The following is a 19,155-nucleotide window of genomic DNA, read 5'->3' on the forward strand; positions in this document are numbered from 1 at the left end:
TCAGTGGGTGCCAGCTGCACGGCTGCCTCCGGAGCCTGGCACCTCCCTCGGAGCCCCCACCGCTGCCACCAAACCGTCCTGGGCACCAAGGAGCTGGGACATCCCCTCTCGGGCAGGATTTTGATGACCTCCAGTGATGAGCTGCCTCCATTGATGGACTTTTTGTTCTGAGCTGGTCCGGCCGGTTCCCTAGCCGGAGAGCAGCCTCTCCCACCGTGAAGACTGAAGCTCCCCAGGGCTCCCAGGCTTGTTGTATCGAAGGCAGCGGTGGGTTCTCCGCACTTTGGAAACGCCGCTTGCTTTGATTTAGGTGCCTCGCTACAGACTCCTGAAGTTTTAAACCAACTTTGGCCTGTGTGTGTGTTTGCATGGTGCGTGCAGCAATCTTGCCAGAGGCAGCCAAAGTACGGAGAGCGCAGGACACAGCTGGGATCAAAATCACCTCGTATTAAAGAAAGCAATTGCCTCAACCCATCATCCATATAAAACGAGACGCTCGGGACAGCAGGACTTTACACTTGGCTTTCACCCTGCTCAGTCTGCCAGCTCAGAGAGTGGTTTTAAATCAAGCTTTTTAAACAAACATGGGGGTTGGGATTTTTTTATTTTATTTTATTATATTTCTGCATGCTAGTGGAAGCAATTCCCCCACGGACCTGGCTTTGGCTGATGATCGTCCAAGCAGCCGCAGCACTTTGGTGAGCGGGCTTGGCCCTGACCAAACATGAGCACGGGCGGACTTGGGGCCATTGCGTTAAGAATTCCTTGCTCCTTAATTGCTATATTTTTTTGCTTTTTCCTGATAGCTGATCAAAAACCCAACCGAACTAACCAACAGCCCAGGCTATGCCTGACTTTGAGGGTAGATTTAAAGCTTGCTTGCTGCAGTTGCACACCCGCTGAGCCCATCACCGGCAAAGGGTTGAAATGTCAAAAGCAGTGGGGCTTCCCTCCGTGTCTCAAATGAGCCCAGGATACTCCAAAGTTCAGATGCTTATCTGCTAAAGAAGGAATCATGTCGAGCTGTATTTCTCGTTAAAAAAGTGAAAATCTGTCTTTGTCTAGTGCCTCGCTAATTAGAGATGCAGAGATCATCTTTATTTAATTACATGTGTTTCCATCGATGTACAATGGCCACCAAATTTGAATCCTATTTTTTTCCTAACGTTCTTAAAAAGAATCTGTAATTACGGCAATTCCTACCACATTTGAATGTATTATTCATTCGTGGGTTTCAGTCAGATAGAGCAAATATGCAAACTGGAGCAGAAGAACAAGAATATGATATAAATCCTTATAATTAGAATAAAACCCCCTCTCTGCAGATGTTTAAGTGTTAGAGTTTCGCCTCCTGCATTATTAGGCTAAGATCCAATTTCCATAAAATTTTAAAAGACGGTGTCACAATCTGCCGGCTCTGGAGAAGGGGCTGAGTGTCTTGAATACAAATCTGAAGACGCATCTTTGGTTTCTGTTGCTTATCCCCGCTTGGGAATCCATGCAAAAGCAGATGTAAATAACATGCAATAATTTCTAACGGGCAATAACAAATATGAGACAAAGTTGAGAGTTGGCTCTTAGACATCTTGCTCCGGCTCAGATCTCACTGCGTGGAGCTCTCCCGGGAAAATGCAGCACGAAACACACTGCAAAAACTTGGGCTGAGAATCCCTGAGGCAGTGCAGGGAGTCGGGTTTTGAGTTGCCCCTAGAACCATTAAGAGTCCTCGGGAAATCCCACGTAAGGCTCCTTCAGCAGGAGAAAGTTTGGCATCCTTCCCACAGAGGACAAACATGTTTCCTTTTCCATTACCCCAAATATTTCAGAAATACCCCAAGCCAAACTCTTTTCTAGCTGGGGCAGTGTCGCTGCAGGTGCTGGAAGTGCGTCTGCTTCCACCACCGGTACGCTCGGCCCCTGGGAGCACCACAGGACCGAGGTCCCCTGCTTATCCCATGCCTCGAGATGGGACCAAACCCCTTAATTGTGCCTCCGTCCGCCCCTCAACCCCTTCCCGTTTATTAATATAGTTTCCTCCTCTTCTCTTTTCTTACCGCCTTCCTTCATTAGAAAACCCCTCTGATATTGCCGTGTTTCATCGTAACATCATACCCATTTCTAAACACGAAAGCAGCTGGGCACCCTGTGTGCAGGAAGCCGGGGGAGGTCCAGGAGCGGAGGAACAGGCATGTTTCTCCGGAGGCTCTCACGGAGGCTGCTGGTACCTGGTGTAGCTTCCGCCGCTGCCCGGTCCCGCTGGCTCCCGGGAGGTCCGTGCAGAGCGGAGCAGAGCGGGAGGAGATGAAAGGCTCCTCTCGCCCACTCCGGTCAGCGGTGCAGCTTCGCACCGCGGCCAGGAGTGTACCGACCCCGGTGCGATGTCCGGAGGATTATTTTGATCCCGAAAAGGGGATTTCTTCTAACGGCTGCCGGGAATAGAAAGCGCTAGCAGCTGCTGCTGGAAAGCGGGCCACCTGTAACTCACAGCTCCCATCTCGCACGCTTTGCTTTCTGCTGCTGCCACGTGCCCGGCGCTCGTCTCCCCCGGCGAAGGTGGGTTGCAGTGTGGTTCAGTAATGTCCAGTCTGTTCCTCCAGGCAAGTACTTCTGGAGACTGACTCGCAATAAGCACTTGGTCTCCCTCCAGCCGGCTCAGATCCACCGTTTCTGGCGGGGCTTGCCGCTCAACCTGGACAGCCTGGACGCGGTCTACGAGAGAACCAGCGACCACAAGATCGTCTTCTTCAAAGGTGAGAGCGAACGCGGTGCTGGAAGGCAGCACGCGTGTCTGCCCAGTGTAGATCCCGGTGCCGAGGCACCCTGGCAGAGTTTTGACCTCTCCTGCAGGCAGAGGACACCAGCGTCAGCCGATGAGCATCTCCCAGGGCAGGTCCGAGATCTGTTGTCCATGAGCGAGGCCAGGAGAAACCCGCTGGTAGGGAGGGCAGGCAAAAAGTAGCAGTCGTGTGCCCCAGAAAATGAGGGAAATGTCATTGAAGAAAAACTTCAGCCAAACCTAACTGAAATCTTTTCAAGAACAAAATAAAAGCAGGAACCACCCACGCACACACTTCACAGGTTTTGTGTTCCTTCTTCGGCCTTTTCTCTTTTTAACATCTGCTCCTGAGAAGTGAAGAACCTGCAGAGGGGGCAAAAATGAAAACCTGAAGAGCCTGCTTTTGCTAATTATATTTCTGTTACTATTTTTTTTCCCTTAAAATAAGTGTTATAATCCTCTCTTTTTTAAAACACATCTCACAAGTTTCTTTCAGAGGAACTGGAGGAAAGAGATTAGCTCGTGGTTCCTACACAAATGTCCACGTCCCCTGCCAACCGTTCATCCATGCTGGTTAGACATTACCCGTGTGCTGAACGTCACCCGTGCCGCCAGCAGGCACCAGCCCTCTTGGAAAGGTCATGTGCTTGAAGAGCTAAATACATCCCAGCCCTCCACGCTCCCCGGCTGGAAATTGCTTTTTGTCCCCTGACCGTTCTGCTTTGAGCGTGGTGCAATTATCGGTTTCAGGAGTGCTGAACCAAGCACTGCTGAAAGCAATAATTTGGTTTCAGTCCCTCCAGCGAGGCTGGAGGAATGCCTTACGTCCCGCGCTAGCCTCTGCGCTCGCAGAACCGTTTCCAAGCGCAGCCAAAGCTCTTCCAGGCTGCCCGAGCACCGCCGAGCCATGCCGAGCCCTGCGTCTCCCCGGGGAGCGACGTGCCAAAGGCTGCCTCGGGCCGCTCGCCCTGCTCTGCCTTCCCGCTGATCTGGGGGGAACGGGGCCAGCTGGAGTGTGGCAGCCCTTACGCCTGGCACCGGACCCTCCCCGGCGGGTCTGCAGACCGCAGCGGCGCTCGCTCGCTTCCTTCCCTTCTTCCCCTCTCTCCCTGCTGGGGACAGACCGACTGTTCCCTGGGGCTCCTCCTGCCTGCTGGCTAAATTTGGCTTGTGAGGCCGAGATTACGGCTCTGCCACAGCTGGGGTCTTGCCCCTGCCAGGCACACCGCTCCGTGGCCACGCGTGATGTGGGTGTTAGTCCCGCCTAGCTCCTAAGATTAAACGCGAGATTTTCTTTCCAGCTATAAAATACTGTCTCGTTCTCTCCCTCCAGCGCTGTTTCACAGAATCACAGAATCACAGAACCGTATAGGTTGGAAAAGACCTTTAAGATCATCGAGTCCAACCCTAAACCTAACACTGCCAAGCCCACCACTACACCATGTCCCTCAGCACCTCATCCACACGGCTTTTAAATACCCCCAGGGATGGGGACTCCACCACTTCCCTGGGCAGCCTGGTCCAGTGCTGGACAACCCTTTCAGTGAAGTAAAATTCCCTAATATCCAGTCTAAACCTCCCCTGGCGCAACTTGAGGCCATTTCCTCTTGTCCTATCACTTGTTACCTGGGAGAAGAGACCGACCCCACCTCTCCACACCCTCCTTTCAGGCAGTTGTAGAGAGCGATGAGGTCTCCCCTCAGCCTCCTTTTCTCCAGGCTGAACAACCCCAGGGCCCTCAGCCGCTCCCCATCAGCCTTGTGCTCCAGACCCTTCCCCAGCTCCGTTGCCCTTCTCTGGACACGCTCCAGCCCCTCAATGTCTCTCTTGGAGTGGGGGGCCCAAAACTGAACACAGCATTCGAGGTGCGGCCTCACCAGTGCCCAGTACAGGGCCGAGTTTCAGTGATCCCTGGACAGAAACCAAAGCACACAAATTACCCTGGCCTCTGAGGTCCTGCTGCCGATACATGGGCATGTGTTTAAGTGCCTCTTCAGATTTTCTAGAAAACCGAGGGAGGAAAAAGCCTGATCTTTAAAATAGGTTGCGTGATGCCCAAAAGGACGCTGCGGGCTCACAAAGAGACACTGTACGAACAGAAAGACTGCCCAGGTGGATAGAGTCACATAGGAATTGAGAGATCTGGGTTGGTTTCTTGTTCCGATTCCTCGTATGACTGTGAGCCAGTCGTGTTGTGCTGCTCAGATGGGATTTGTCCAGCCCCTGTGCATCCTCCTTACACCCCCTAAAATTCACAGGTCCTTCAGCCCAGCTGGCTCTAAAAAAAGCGTGGTGATTTCTCTTCCAAAGCGGGACTACGCTCTGGTTCTCAGGAGTCGAACAGCAGGCAGGTAGTGCTCAATGTGCCCACAACAGCTCCGTGTAACTTTCTATTTCTTGCAGTTGGATATCAGGCAGAAATCATAGGGACAGAAAAGCAACTGCCACCACCAAATACATAAAAGCGGCGACTGTACTAACGCTGTCGGCGTGCTCCTGTCCCGGGACTGGCACGCCTGCAGCGGCTCGGGGGGAAGCAGGGCTATGCTCCATGGAGAGCCTGGCACAAAGAAAGCAACTATTCAAAGACCGAGGTTCCCCACCGGGCTGCTGCCTCCCCGTCCCCGTCCTTCAATGCCAAGAGCTCAGTCCTGAGGATTGCCACGGCCACAGATAATGAAGCATCAGCTCGTCTGCAGGGGAATGCTGCTTTCGGTTGTGAAGCAAATGTGATTTTGCTCTGTGCTTCTTTCCTTTCCGCAGGAGACAGGTACTGGGTCTTCAAAGACAATAACGTGGAGGAAGGATACCCACGGCCGATCTCGGACTTCGGTCTGCCACCGGGAGGAATCGACGCTGCTTTCTCCTGGGCCCACAATGACAAGACTTATTTCTTTAAGGACAATCTCTACTGGCGCTACGATGACCACAAGCGGAGGATGGATCCCGGGTACCCTTCAGAGACCATCCTGTGGAAGGGAATACCAAGTCCTTTAGATGATGCCATGAGGTGGTCAGATGGTGAGTCCATATGCCGGTTCAAAAAGCACAAGAAAAAAAATCAGTGCTTCATTTGCACTTGAGCTATAGCCCCTTCTACCGCGCCTGCCGACATAAACCGCTCAGCTCCAGATGGGATGACGCTTTCTGGTGTCTGAAAGCCGAAGAGGGAGGTAGGCTTCCAGCCAGAGCTCCCCGCGCCCTGCGCTGCTCGCTAAAAGGCATTGTCATTTCAAGCAGGCAACAAAAATATCCTGGGGCCCTAATAATTGGATTTTATTAAAAGAACACAGTTGATGTTGTTTTGCAGTGATTTTTATCCTAATACGTGCCGGTTTGCTCTTCGCTGAATTTGTTGTCATTGGATTTTTAGCTAGGCATATGAGGATGCGGGCAGAAAATATTTTTGAAGGAGATGTTTTCCCCAGAGTTATGACTATTTTCCGGGGATGAGATTTCTCAATGGTTTCTTCTCCCTGAAAAGACCACAAAAATTTTGTCACAGGAGATGTTTAAAACCAGCCATTCACTCACAGCAAAGTGGCACTTCCAGGTGTTATTTACCAGCGACCTAACAGTGTAATAGCAACCAATACACCAGGCAGAGGGGAGGGACATTTCCAGGGGCTTTTCAAACTGAATTCCTGAAGCTGTTGAGAGCGACCGGCTATCCATGTGGGTAGGAGTCCTCCATGAGCATGGAACCCGCTTAGAGAATTCACAACCTCCCAGTTCAGGGTGGAAAAAATGCCCCCGAGAGCAGAAGGTTCCCAGGGCCCTGCCAGGCTCGGGTTATTTGTCTGAGGCACGCACCCCAGGTCATGGTAGGTGAGGTCTTCTTCAGCCTTATCGTGCCCTGTTACAAGACTGTCCACTGATGGCCACCGAGAGATGCGCGTGGTGTGCCCAGCTGTGCATTTCCTAGGGCTTTTACCCTGCACACCCCTGGTGCCAGGGGATGCCTCTGCTCTAGGACCCACCGTAGCAGAGGCGACATCTCACCACCCGCCTGCCATCTGTCTGGTGGCTCCTGCCTGGTGTGAGAGATCCCGGCCCAGCATAGCGTCATCTTTTCGAGCGTCCCGCCAGCAGCCGCTGTGCTCCTGCAGTGAGAGAGGGTACTGGCATCAAGCAGTGGCATCGCATCTGCCTCCGCTCCCCGGGGCTCGGCTGGGGTGGGAGCGCTCCTCTGCTGCTCCAAGGGCTCCTGTGCCCTTTCCACTGGGAGAGCGCCCATCACCGCTCATCTTGCCTTTGGGTTTTGGTGTCTTTGCAGGTGCAAGCTACTTCTTCAGGGGCAAGGAGTACTGGAAAGTGCTGGACAGTGACCTGGAGGCCCAGCCTGGTTATCCCCAGTCCATCGCTAGAGACTGGCTGGTGTGCAGCGACATGCAGTCCGACTCCCCAGAAGCAGCCGGGAGCAGCAGGACTGGGGCTCGCTCCAAACCGGGGCAGCATGACGAGAGCCGCTCGGAAAATGGCTACGAGGTCTGCTCCTGCACCTCGGCCTCCCCATCCCTGCGGGCTTGCCCTGTGCTCAGACTGTCAGCCAGCCTCGTGCTGACGAGCGTGTGGACAGCAGCACTGATGTGTGCAGCCCTATGACATCTCATCCCACGAACGAGACAACGCTATGGTGCTCCAGGGAGGGGAGGTGGATACGATCCCGTGATGCTAACTGTTGCAAGCAGAAAAACATTCCTAGGAACATGCCGGTGAAGGGTTTGAATTCTCCATGAGAAATGAACAGTGGTTTTGGGTTTTTTTTTTTCTTTTTAATTTTAGTTTAAAGGTCTAATAACAGATTTTGAGTTCCGCACCTCCTTATTCCCCCATCCGCGTAAAGATGAGAGCAGCCTAACGTTGAATTTAGAAATGTTCCATAGAGATGTGTTGCTTTGGATGTTTAAACACGGCAAACGAGGGAGGGGAGCTACTGTGGTTGAACGGGAACAGAAGAGATGCTGCTGAGACAGATGGCAACGTCCTGGAGGAAAGGCAGCAAGGCTGTAGGCGAGAGGTGGTCGTTATATGCTGACACAATGTACACATCCCATTGGATGTACTAGGTAGAAAGAAACTTCGGCTCCGCTAAGATTAACTGCAAGGTGATCATTTTACTGTCAAACCTGCTGTGGTCACTGATGTCTCGGTAACCTGTATCAGTGTCTACGGGTCAGAAACGCCTTTGCCTTTCAGAAGGCAGTGCAGCTTATCTTTGTATCCGAGTCATTTGAATTTAACAATTTCTCTAATAAACCTTGGCTGCCTACCCAGAGATCTCCCGGTCCTCTGCCAGACCAAGCCTGCCACCTTCAGTAAGGTGCTGACTCCTGAGGCTGGGGAGCAGCCTCAGCTCTGTGCGAGGAGCAACCTTGCTGAGCGCAGCCCGATGAGACGCAATTACACGCGCCAGCCCAGCCTAATCCGTGCACGTGAACTCCTGCTCGTGGAGTTCCTGTTCCAGGTTGTTTTTACGTTTTGGGAGGGATGAAGATGTATCGCATTCATTTGTGACTCTGTCGTACCCGGCTGCGCTGCGGAGGATGGGCTGGAGGGAGGAGGGATGCTGCACAGTCAGCCTCACATTTTTCTTGATGCCTCTGCCAGGAGTTTGGAGCAACAAAAGCAAGGTCAAGCGCTGCATTAGGATGTTCCTGGGGGTTTTTTTCCCCACTGCTAATCCATTTTCTGCGGTATAATTTGGGCGTCCGAGAGTCCTTGAAAGTGGTGAGTGAGAACCTGTGCTAGGAACTGCGATAGAGATGTCAGGAAGGCCAGGGTCCTCCAGTCTGATGTTGTCAAGGGGTGTTAAAGGAGGCAAGTGGGCAGCAGCTGCGAGGACACGCTGTTCCTCTCCGCCCTGCTTCTGTAAAGCTCCTACAAAATGCCTCTCGCTGCCTCTGCCAGGGCCAGCTCCTGGGGAGAGCCGGCAGCAGGCGGAAGCCGCAGGCAGCGTCACTGTAGGACCCCCGGCTGCTCCCCTGGCCCCGGTGCCAGCCAGGGCGCTCGCCGTGGGGCCGGGGGTAACGCAAAGCCCTCCGTGGCGAAGCAGGAAAAGCAGGAGAAGCACGCAGTTGCCTCCTGATAGAAAAAAGGGGTCACCTTGAGTTTCCCTCTTTGCTGTTTGTGTTTTTAAATAGTCCGAATCATTCACCGGGTGCGGCTGTTTTCAGGACGATGTGCTACAGTGTGATTTTACGCGGCATGATTCAATGGAATCCTCCCATTAAACCATTAAATACCCTTTAAAAAAAAGTACAAACCAAAAAACCTCACGCGTAGCAGCTCCCTCGGCCGAGTAAAGCTGCCTCTGTGTTCTCTCTGCATCGGTCTCGCTCTGCTCTAAGCAGCTCCCCACCCATCCCACCGCCGCCTGCCAGGCCCAGCAGGGGCTGCGGGGGCTGCGGGGGCTGCAGGGGCTGCAGGGGCAGGGCATTGCGAGTTGCCATCACGGGCGACGGGATTTTCCTTCGGTTCACATTGCTGTTCTTCCTCTCCCCTCTCAAGTGAAGAAGGACATGGCTTTGAGTGCTTGCTGGGGTGACACTGTACGAATGTCAACATGTTATAGATTCCTCTTGGAGATGAGAGCGGGTAGGAGCACAGCATCTCGGGGAAGACACCCTCTCTCTTTCTTTTTTCCTCTGTTTTTTTTTTTTTTTTTGGTCTTCCTCCACAAAAGAAACATCCAGACGATGCAGCTGAAGGCTCAGAGGAGACAGGGACGTGACTAGCACTGCTTCCGTGGCTTCTCCAGCCCAACCAGGGAGCCTGCTTTCTTTTAATGTGGGGGGACTGTGATTTATAAATAAAGCCTGTGGAAAGGCTTTCAATACATCCTTCTCTACTTCAGATTACGCATTTTGATGATCAGAAATGGAGCAGGAATCAGGGCTCCACTGCTGCCGGATAACCCTTGGGGAGGATGGAGAAATGCTGCTGTCTCCTCCCGGTGTGTGGCTTGCTGGGCCGATCCCCCAGCCGCTGGCAGAGCCACCCTGCCGTTGCTGTCGGCTCCGGATGTGGCTGCAGGAGGCTCGAGCTCCCCGGGATGAAAATGGGAGCCGGAGTGTTCCCCGTCGAGGTCACCGGTCCAGCACGGGGCTGGCTGGGCCGGGGCTTCGGGAGCAGATGTCCGTGGCACAAAGACAGCATGACAGCGAGCGTGCTGGTGCTCAGGGTGCCGCATCGCTCTCCCACGGGGACACAGCAGTGCCACGCGGGTGAAGCAGCGTGGAGCCATCGGTGAAAGGGTTTCGTGCTTTACGGACCCAAAGCAGAGAGCCCTGTGCCCAGCACGGTGGGGGGCTCTGCAGCACCCGGGGGGGCTGCGAAGTCCGCGAGGACCCCGGGGCTCCCACGCGGTGCCTCTGCAGCCGCCCCTCTGAGCACGGTGCGTTCGCAAATCCCCGGCCAGTTCCAACCGCGTTTGCAGATCGCTCTTAGGGCAATCGGTGCAAATCACAGCACGAACCGGGTACTTGGGGAACTTAACTCTCTCGGGTTTTCCTCTACAGCCAGGCTCACCGCCTGTTTTTCTGGTCTGGGGAGGACGGGCGCTGTCTCTGAGAGGGGCTGAGCGGGTGCGCAGCCAACGAACAGCAGGCGTGTGCGTGGGCTGGGGGCTGGACCGCTGCCGGGGGCTGCAGACCCCTCTCCCGGGGAACCAGGGCAGGTCGGAGGCAGCAGGCCAGGTCTGGGCCAGCGGCAGCGCGGGCGGCCCCGGCGTGGCCGCAGAAGGACGGCAGAGACAGCCGCCGGCACCCGCTCCTGGCCCCGGAGAGCTCTGCCTGCAGGGACATAGTCGTGCTTCCTAGCGGCTTAAAAATAAGAATATAACGTAAATGCGGTCTCCGTACTCCAAAACGTTGCTGATGCTCTGCTGCCGGGCTCCCTGGCATCGTCCCTGTGCCTGGATTCCTCCGGTCCTGCCCGGAGTCCCTGGGCTGGCTCTCCTCCACAACAACATCCTTAGTCTTGGCTGGAAAAGCCCCCTCCACCCTCCGAAAAAATAACCTGAGCGTCATATTGCCATTACATATTGCCCAGTCTGGATATTTTCCGACTCTTTACATTCTCAGAGGATTTTGTGAGGTCACTTCAGAGTTGAAATATTTCTCCTATGTAATAGGAGGGATGGGAATTTAAAGGGGGGCACTGGCCAGCTGAACCCACAAGTATTTAAAGCTGAAAACCTGAGTTTATGGCAGCTATGCTTGCTGGGGCTGGCTCCAGGGCCCCAGTCGAGGTTTTTCCTGGCTCTCGCTCTCACCCATCCCCAGGCTCTGCCAGCCTTCAAGGCCTTTTCTGTTTTGCTAGCATAGGAAAAGCAGAAAAAAAAAAAAAAAAAAAAGGAGTAAGGTGAGCAGGAGCTGTTTTCAAATGACAAAGCCATGGCAATGCCTGGATTTAAAAAAATTAATAACAAGTCATCTCAGACAAGACCTGGGATTTAACAGCTTGAGAAATGCAATAAAGTTATTGAGAAGAGACTCATCTTTATTCACTGATTCAAATTATAAGGCAGGCACGTGTGTTACAAAAGGTTCCTGCCTCCTATAGCCCCCGTACAGCTGAGGGGAAGACTCTCAGCCCTGATACCAAAAGGCTTTCCTAAAATGGGACATTCTGATTTATTAAGAATGCCATTTCTCTCCTCAACCCCCAATTGAATCAGGAAATGCCCTTGCACAGCTGTGGGCCAGGAGAGTGGGTGGTGGGGATCAGCCCCACAGCTCAGGTGGGGCCGCTCTGGATGCTGCCCTATATCAGCTCCCGGAACCTTCCCACCTTCTGCAGCTCCTGGAGATGGAGCTGTTGTTTGCTTCTCAGGTGGCAGTTTGGGAGAGGACAAACGTTAGAGCTGCCTCCAGCCCCGCCGCCTCGCTTTTTCCATCCCCTCTGCCAGGTGAGCGTGGTGTACAAGCTGCGGCTGCGTCCGATGCCGCTGTAAGCAGCAGAAGCGAGCCCAAGGGATGTTTTGTCCAGAGGAGGGGGGCTTGTCCTGGCTCTCGATGTCCCAGCAGTTCCTGGTAAGCTCAGTGCTGTGGATCACTTGCTTTTCCCTGAAATTTCTAGACAGGGGGAGTTGGCTGGCCTTGTGGGGCTGGAACAGGCTGGGGGAGGGATATAGGACAGCCAAAACCAGGGAGTACATAACTGAGTAATAGTCTATAAGAAGACCAGCTTGGGCTAAGAATAGGAGAGGGTATGAAAGCTGGATGGTATGTGGAGGATTCCTGTAGGCATGTGCTAGGGCTGCAAGTGGGGAGGCAGAGGGGCTGTCTCTGGATCTTCTGCAGTACAAATGATTACTGACCTCGTGGCACCGACAAAATTACTACAAGAGCTGCCAGAGCAGTTCCCTGTCCTCCACCCAAACTTGTGGTCCCTGCTTTAAAAAAACAAATCCCAAACCTCTGGGATTTATGATCCTGTCAGTAGTGAAACCCTAACTCAGTACTAGGTTGCCAGCTCTGGTGGGCTTATTTCTGAATGGTATGGAAGGATCTGGGTTTCCCCCCTTTTTTTTTTTTTTTTAAAGGGCTTTGAGCTTGACTGCACACCCAAACCAGTCAAATGAGACCCAGGCCTGGGTTTTGCTGGGACAGTGATCGGTCTGCTCTGATCAGCATTCAGCAAGCTGGCTTGGCAGGGGACAAGCTGCGCTGACAACAGGGCCACTCCGTTGCGGTGAGGACAAGACTTCACAAGCTTCCCAAGGAACTACGTCAAGATTTATGGGCTGTGCCACTTGGGTTGTGGCAACTCATCTTTGGGCTTCATGAGAGGAAACGCACATCCTGGGGAGAGGCCTTGCCACCCCACATCTGACAGTCAAACCGAGCCAATGTGTTGTGCAGCTGGAAACACTGGGAGCAAGAGGGTTTCTTGCTCTGGATCAGGCATTTGGTCTGCTCTCCTCTCCTGAAACCAGAGGAGGGTTTTGGGGGGAGCACCGGTGATGATTGCAGAAGCCTGTTTGTGCGCAGGGCCCCTCCACTAAATTTTAAAGGGTGGAAATGCCCTATTTTGCTTCCCAGCCCAGCTGTATTGCAGAAATAGCCAAGCCAGGATGGCCCTTGGCATGTTCTCCCTGTGGAGTAGAGCTTGGCGGTTACAGGGCAACTCAGTGACAATGTCTCCTTCCTCTTCCCAGCCTGAGAAATTGATGCTTATTCTGGATCTGAAGCTGGTTTTATCCGGGGCATAAAAAATTACGGTGTTGGGTGGTCTTCATGTGGAGGTTGTCTGTTGTCAGCTGTCTTAAAGCACCACAGCCATCGCATATCCTGCAACTCCTCCGCTCCTGGACATTGACCCTGCTACTCCCTGTTTACCTGGCTGGCAGCTATACACCGCGTGTATCAGCTCCTGCACGTCAGGAAGGAGCCAGCGCTGTGGGATGGGTTTGCTTGTTTCTGAAGTCTCCAGGTAATGGAGTAACTGTGGCCAAGGAGGGCTTCTTGTGACGGAGCCGTGTGAGCAGAGCTCATGGGGAGGGGTTTCCACCAAAGCCGTGGTAACTCTTTGCCCCACTCACTTGCATCGCTGTGCTTGAACTTATCTGAAACGTTATCATTCATGCTCAACCCAGGCTCCTAACTGCTCTAAGTTTCTGAGCATGCAGAAGCAAAGGGCTCAGTGTCTTAACAGCAATTATCTGCTTTAACCCTCCCTTTTTCCACTGCTGTGTTCATCTTCCCTTTTTCTTCATCTGCTGCCATGAAGTTCTGCCTCCCCATCACAAAAATAACACAGGTCAGGCTGGAGATCGTGGTCTCTTAAGAAAGAAGATCCTGGAGCTCTGCAGGTACCTGTGGTTGAGAGCTCCTTGTACCTCTGTATAATGGATGACCACCACCCACCAGAGGATAGCAGGTCATGAGGATCATAAATCCCACGTCATATTTGGTGAATCTCTGATAGTCTGACCTGGGAATATGAGGTTGGGAGAGAGCGGGACTGGAGTGACCTGGGAACACTTATGGAAGGGAGATTTGTGTGATGGGATTTGACAGATGTCTGTGGTGCTTATTTAAAATGTCTGTCCAGATGTGCCTGCTGGGCAGCAGCAGAGATCCCAGGCTGCAATAAAAATGTCTGTAAGGAAACCATGAAGAAGAGTGGAGCAATTTGGCTCTAGTTCTTGATACTCAACTGGTTTTCTCCTGAGGCATGCCTGCACATGGGTGAATTCCATGGGTGCTTTTCCCAGCCCTGTGCATCAGGGGAGCACAGATATTTGACTTCCCAGGGATGAAAGCACATTTCTAGTGCTCAGCAAGAGGTTGCACAGCACTCCTATGGCCAATCTCCCTCGTATCCTCCCTTCTGTCATGAGGGATATGAGAGGGGGACTCTGAGGTGTCCTGGTCACATGAGTGCAGCTTGCAGTAGGTCTTGTCCAGAAACAGGCCATGGATCCTGTTCTAGTCTCATAAGAAACACAATGCCTTGTATAGGCTGCTGAGTCTTCTCCTGAAAGAGAGGGGTCTGACTTGGGAGGGAGCAGCTCATCAGGAACGTACGTCATCTCTGTTGGCTCTGGAAGGCTTTCGTGACCACGTGCAACCAGGATGAACAAGTGAGATCAGAAACCCCCTGAGCAAAAGCCATGCTCAGGCGAGTAGAGCTTTGCAGGGCCCATGCTAATCCTATTCTGCAAAGCACGTGCCAGACACTTGGCACCTCCTGCACTTACAGGAACGAAGTCATGTCCCTACTGGCCTTCACCTCCTTCGGGGGTACTGATGGGCCCTACCTCTCAAAGCTCTTCTCCCTACAACCCTGCCAGGGGAGCAAGCTCGTGGCTGCCCTAGGAAGCCCGTCGCTAAATAGTTTCATTCTGGCAGCATGAGGCAGCGGAGCCTGATTGTTATTCTTAACCTTGGGTCAAGCAAGGTAGCGGTGACGTAATGGAAGAACTTCGCTCTGCACGCTCTGTCGCGGCAGCTCTGAAGCGTGGCTCATCCATCAACGGCTCTGTTGCGATCAGCACTGAAACTTGTGTCGTTCTGTTGGTTGCTGCAGAGGGGGATGACCCCAGTGCTTCTCTTCCACTGGCGTAAGCCATTTCTCATTAGCAAAGTGAAACACTCTTCTCCACGCTGCCAAAGGCGATCTGTTTATTTAGTTATCCACCCTGCTGGGAGCCAGCGCAGCCTTCCTTGCCTCCCACATTACCGTAGGTGCAGCGCTTTGTGCTTTGCCCTGTTCTGCCCGTCCCTTTGGCGTGAGCAGGTGAGGTGACTGTAGCTCTGTAAGCCGGCACCTCTACGGATCCTGGGCAAAGCCATGCAGGGATAACGTCTCCTTCCATGAGTACCTGAAGACTGCTATGGGCTGACTCAGCAAGTGCTTGCCAGGAGATGTTGATCCCTTCGTAATTCCTGTCTCCTTGGTAGTAATTCCTGTCTCCTTGGGTCCCAACAGGAGGCTGCCAAGAGAAACGGGCTTGACAAATATCTGAAGGGGCCGCTTTACCAGCTCCTAAGAAGTATCCCTCCCTGCTGTGCTCCCAAAGCATAGGAGCACTCGAATGCTTTCCTGAGCCTTGCAAACACAATTAAGGGGTTGAGCTTGAATTCAACTCCGCTTCCTACTTGCTTGTCCATGTCACTAAGGGTGAGCAAACAAATACTTGCCAACAGACTCCACCAAAAGGCATAGCCGTGTGACTGCCGGCCTGTCCTTGTCATGCGCGTGTGTTTGTGTACACGTTATCTCCAGCTTTGTTTGGACTGGGCTGGACTGGGCAGGTGAGCCCGGGAGCTCCTGGGGGTGTAATCGTGGTGCAGATAGAGAGAAAGTGCGGTATTGTTCTCTGCCTGGTGGCAGGGCTTTTGCCTCATTTGAACCCGGCTTCTGAAGCACGTTGGCATAGATGGATGTGAAAAGCTCTGATAAATGTTAAGAAATAATTCAAACGCATATCAGTGAATATCCATCATGTCACCAAACTTCTGAAGGCTGATATTTTGGGTCGCTGTTCCCAGCGCTGCAGAAGAAGCTGAGCTGCAGTAGAAGACCGGTTTGTGCAGCTGCTCTGTCTGGTTGAGCCCCTCTTCATGGGCAGAGCAGCAAAGACAATGTTGCTGGTGGACTTCCCCCTTCACTTTGTTCCTCTTAAAGTCTCAAGTGCAGAGCAGATTTTTTTTTTTAATGTCAGAACAAAAGCCTAAATGCAGTAAACAAACCATTCTCAATTAGGGCAGGGTGAGCAGCAGAAAAAAATATTAGGAGTTAAGTCTAATCTTGCCTTTTTTACTGACTGCAAGTTATGTCACTAAGGGCTCATATTCTCCTCTCCAGCTTAGCCGCTCCTTGTGATCGCCGGTGAAATCCGGCACCGGGAGGGAGAGCGGAGCGGCAGCCGGCTGCGGAGACGGTGCCTTCGCTGGTGCTCCCCGGCTCAGTGCTCGTCCCCCGTGCGAGTGCAGGTCACTAACTTCTGCGGCGGGTGTTTGACTTGAGGGCTTTCTCCTGAACCCTTTGCTCAGCACTCTTGAGCTTCCCTCCTTGCGCCGCGAGCCGGGATATCGGGCCTGTCGACCGATGTTTGTTTTTCCACAGGCTGTTTAAATTGCGCCAGTGCTATTGGTGAAACCAAGTCTGCTCCTGGCCTCTTGGTTTGCAGGTGGTGGAGGCCTCTGCTCTCCTGCTCCTGTGCTTTTTGAGGATGGGGGAACATCTTGCATGAGTTTCCGCAGCACTGAACACAAGGCGACCACACCGGAACTACTTGTAAGGACAAACTAGGCCTGCAACAGCAGTGCTGTGTATTTGGACTTGTCGCAGATGTAAAACTGGGGGCCGGGGGGAACGTCTACGTGGTCATGCAGCTGGGGTCACCGAGCTTTCCAGTGGTCCTGCCCTCGCTCTGAAATAAGGACAGGAAAATGCCATTATTTTGAAGGGTGCTGTTTGTCTGGTTAATGCCCCTGGTCAAGTGGGATGTGACCAGGCTGGAGCAGTTTTGAGGAAGGTCCAAGCTTGGACCACCTGGATTTTTGCTCATATCTGGAGTCTTTTGGTGGTTGGTTCAGTTCTGCTCGTAACCTCACAGGCAGAGGATTTATCTGCTGGAGCCTCTGCCCTGTGCTGCTCTTCATGATCAGCATCCATCCTTGAGCTACCCTGATAAGGCTCCAGGAACCAACTCACCCTGCCTTGATAAAACCACCCGTGCTGGTGCTCCAGCCCCACACACGTGTGCACGGCCTTGGGAACAGCATCTGCCTCTCCTGCATGCTGGATTCGGCTCGTACCCAGCTCTGTCTCTATTACTTCTCCCACCCTAGCAAAAACAAATGCAATCTGCTCGTGTGTATGCTGCAAGAGACCCGCCAGGAACAAAGAGAAGTTCAAATACTTGCATTGGGTTGTTACTCTTTCCGTTCAGGCAATAAATGACAGGCTTCAGCAGAGTCTGCTGGTGCTGAGTACGGGATTTCCACCATACTGGCTCCAGCTTCACAACCTCACCAAGGTGAAACACCTACAATTAACAGTTGAGTTCTAAGTTGGGAGAAAATGACTGAGGGTGACTTGAAATATGGCCTTTAAAAAAAAAAAATTAAAAAAATCATCAGACTTTCTTTGTGTCAAATGGGAAGTGTCTGGTCTTTGTGTGAAGTTTCACACAGAACAGCACTTTCACCACGAACTCTGGAGCTCCGTTACTGATTTCTGTCCTAGTGTCTGGGATGCAAACTGTCAGTCTGCACGCAAATATTTCAGAGCTGACTTTCTTTGGAAAGTCCCAAGCTCAAAGCCACGTGGAGGCCTGAGTTTCTCTGAGACTGGAGCTCTTACTTCCATTTGGCTTAAGCTGATCAAGGAGCCGAAGATGTTTGTTAACAAATTAATTCATGAACTTCAGATCTCTGCTTCTTGGTATCGGAGAAGCTGCTGTGCTTCAGCACTTGGTAAACCCGGGAACAGAACGGTGAAACAGCCCCAGGTATGAACTAGCTCAGAAAAGGAGCTGGTTTGGTGTCACTGGGCCTGTTCAAAACTCGGGGGATAAAGAAAGGAAAGGCATAATACAGCCTTACGGGATTTCACATGCCAACGCGCCAGATCAGTAGCAAAGTGTCGTAGGGAGCGCAACCATCCCATGCCCTGGCAACATCAATACAGAAATGTTATGGAGGTTAAATTCTGTCTTAACACAGAAGGACCAGGTAGGCAGCCATCAGGCAATGACTGAGATTTAGTATGACAGAGGGGGGAAAAAAAAAAGATGTTGCACAAGGTACTCGGGAGTTGAACATGTGCAGTTAAAAAGCAAATCCCAAGGAAGCCCACGCTGCTCTGTCTTGCGGGGTCTGCTTGGCTCTGCGCAGCTCGTGGTGTTAGTTCAAGAGCAGGGATCCATGACGGAGGAAGCAGTAGCAGATGTTTCTGCCCTCAGGCAGAGTTCATGCTCCACCTGACTTCAGAGGGATAGACGTGATGTGCCGATGGCACTTTGGCTCTAAAATGACCTGGGAATGTCTTTGAGGGGTTTTTTGGTAGGATATGCAAGCAGTTTTTGCCAATTCTTGCAAAAAAAATGATGTAATCTGTGGCAAGGCTTGATCTCTAACCAGATGGCATGTCTCAGTAGTCCAGGCCTTGAGATCTCCATGTTCTTCTTTGTGAATGCTACCTTTTTTCCTCCCCCCCCCCTCCCCTTTGGTCTCTTTCTCTGTATTACTTTGGATCTTCCATCATGCCCAGAAAGTCACAGTGCTACCAGCCTTTCCTAGCATCAGTCTGGACTGGATAACTACCTGTGCTTGACAGATTCTGATTGCCTTCTCAAGTTAATTTGGTATTTTACATTAGTCCCACCATGAGTTTTCTGGCTCAGAGATTTCTTATCAGGAATTCATTAGCCCTGAAACTTAAAGGACTGACTCTTCAGGCTTAAATACCGTCTGTAATTGCCTTCTCTTTGTGCTGTACTTTGGAAGATATCTCTGGTGTTTCATTTTACACAGCAGGCAGTACTCCCCTAATATGATAACATGAAGTTAAATCATCTCTACTTCAGGTAACTGAAAAACTATCAAGAAACTCAAGAGCTTCAGAAAAAAACTAGCATCAGAAATTAAGGTTTTTCTGGCTTCCTTTTTTCTCCTGTTTGTTATATGCAATGAGACAAGAAGCACTGTTTGAGTCTGCTTCAGCTGCTGTCTGTATTTCCAGAAAGGATCCATTTTGGCAGGCTCTTTAAGCTCCCTCCTTCTTACTTAGGTCACTTCTGAGATCATGTAAGAGCTGAGGAATCTCCCAGTAGCCTGCTTCTCGAAGTGCTCTGTCCTGTTTTGCTTCTAGGCTCAACCTGACACTTGACAGTCGTGCCCGGGGCTGTACTAAAAGTATGT

General features: G+C 52.1%; 1 protein-coding gene across 2 annotated transcripts in view; it reads left to right on the forward strand.

Moving 5' to 3' along the window:
- MMP17 (matrix metallopeptidase 17) overlaps nucleotides 1-8,332 on the forward strand; it is a 70,443-nt gene extending 62,111 nt beyond the window's left edge. For both annotated transcript variants that reach the window (XM_075516371.1, XM_075516373.1), the window contains exons 8-10: nucleotides 2,598-2,750; nucleotides 5,540-5,797; nucleotides 7,053-8,332. In XM_075516371.1, the coding sequence (XP_075372486.1) occupies nucleotides 2,598-2,750; nucleotides 5,540-5,797; nucleotides 7,053-7,381 (740 nt within the window). In that variant the 3' untranslated portion in view covers nucleotides 7,382-8,332. The remainder of the gene's footprint in view (nucleotides 1-2,597; nucleotides 2,751-5,539; nucleotides 5,798-7,052) is intronic.
- Nucleotides 8,333-19,155: the final 10,823 nt, after the last annotated feature.

This window comes from Mycteria americana, chromosome 13 (assembly GCF_035582795.1).
Source record: "Mycteria americana isolate JAX WOST 10 ecotype Jacksonville Zoo and Gardens chromosome 13, USCA_MyAme_1.0, whole genome shotgun sequence".
NCBI lineage: Eukaryota > Metazoa > Chordata > Aves > Ciconiiformes > Ciconiidae > Mycteria > Mycteria americana.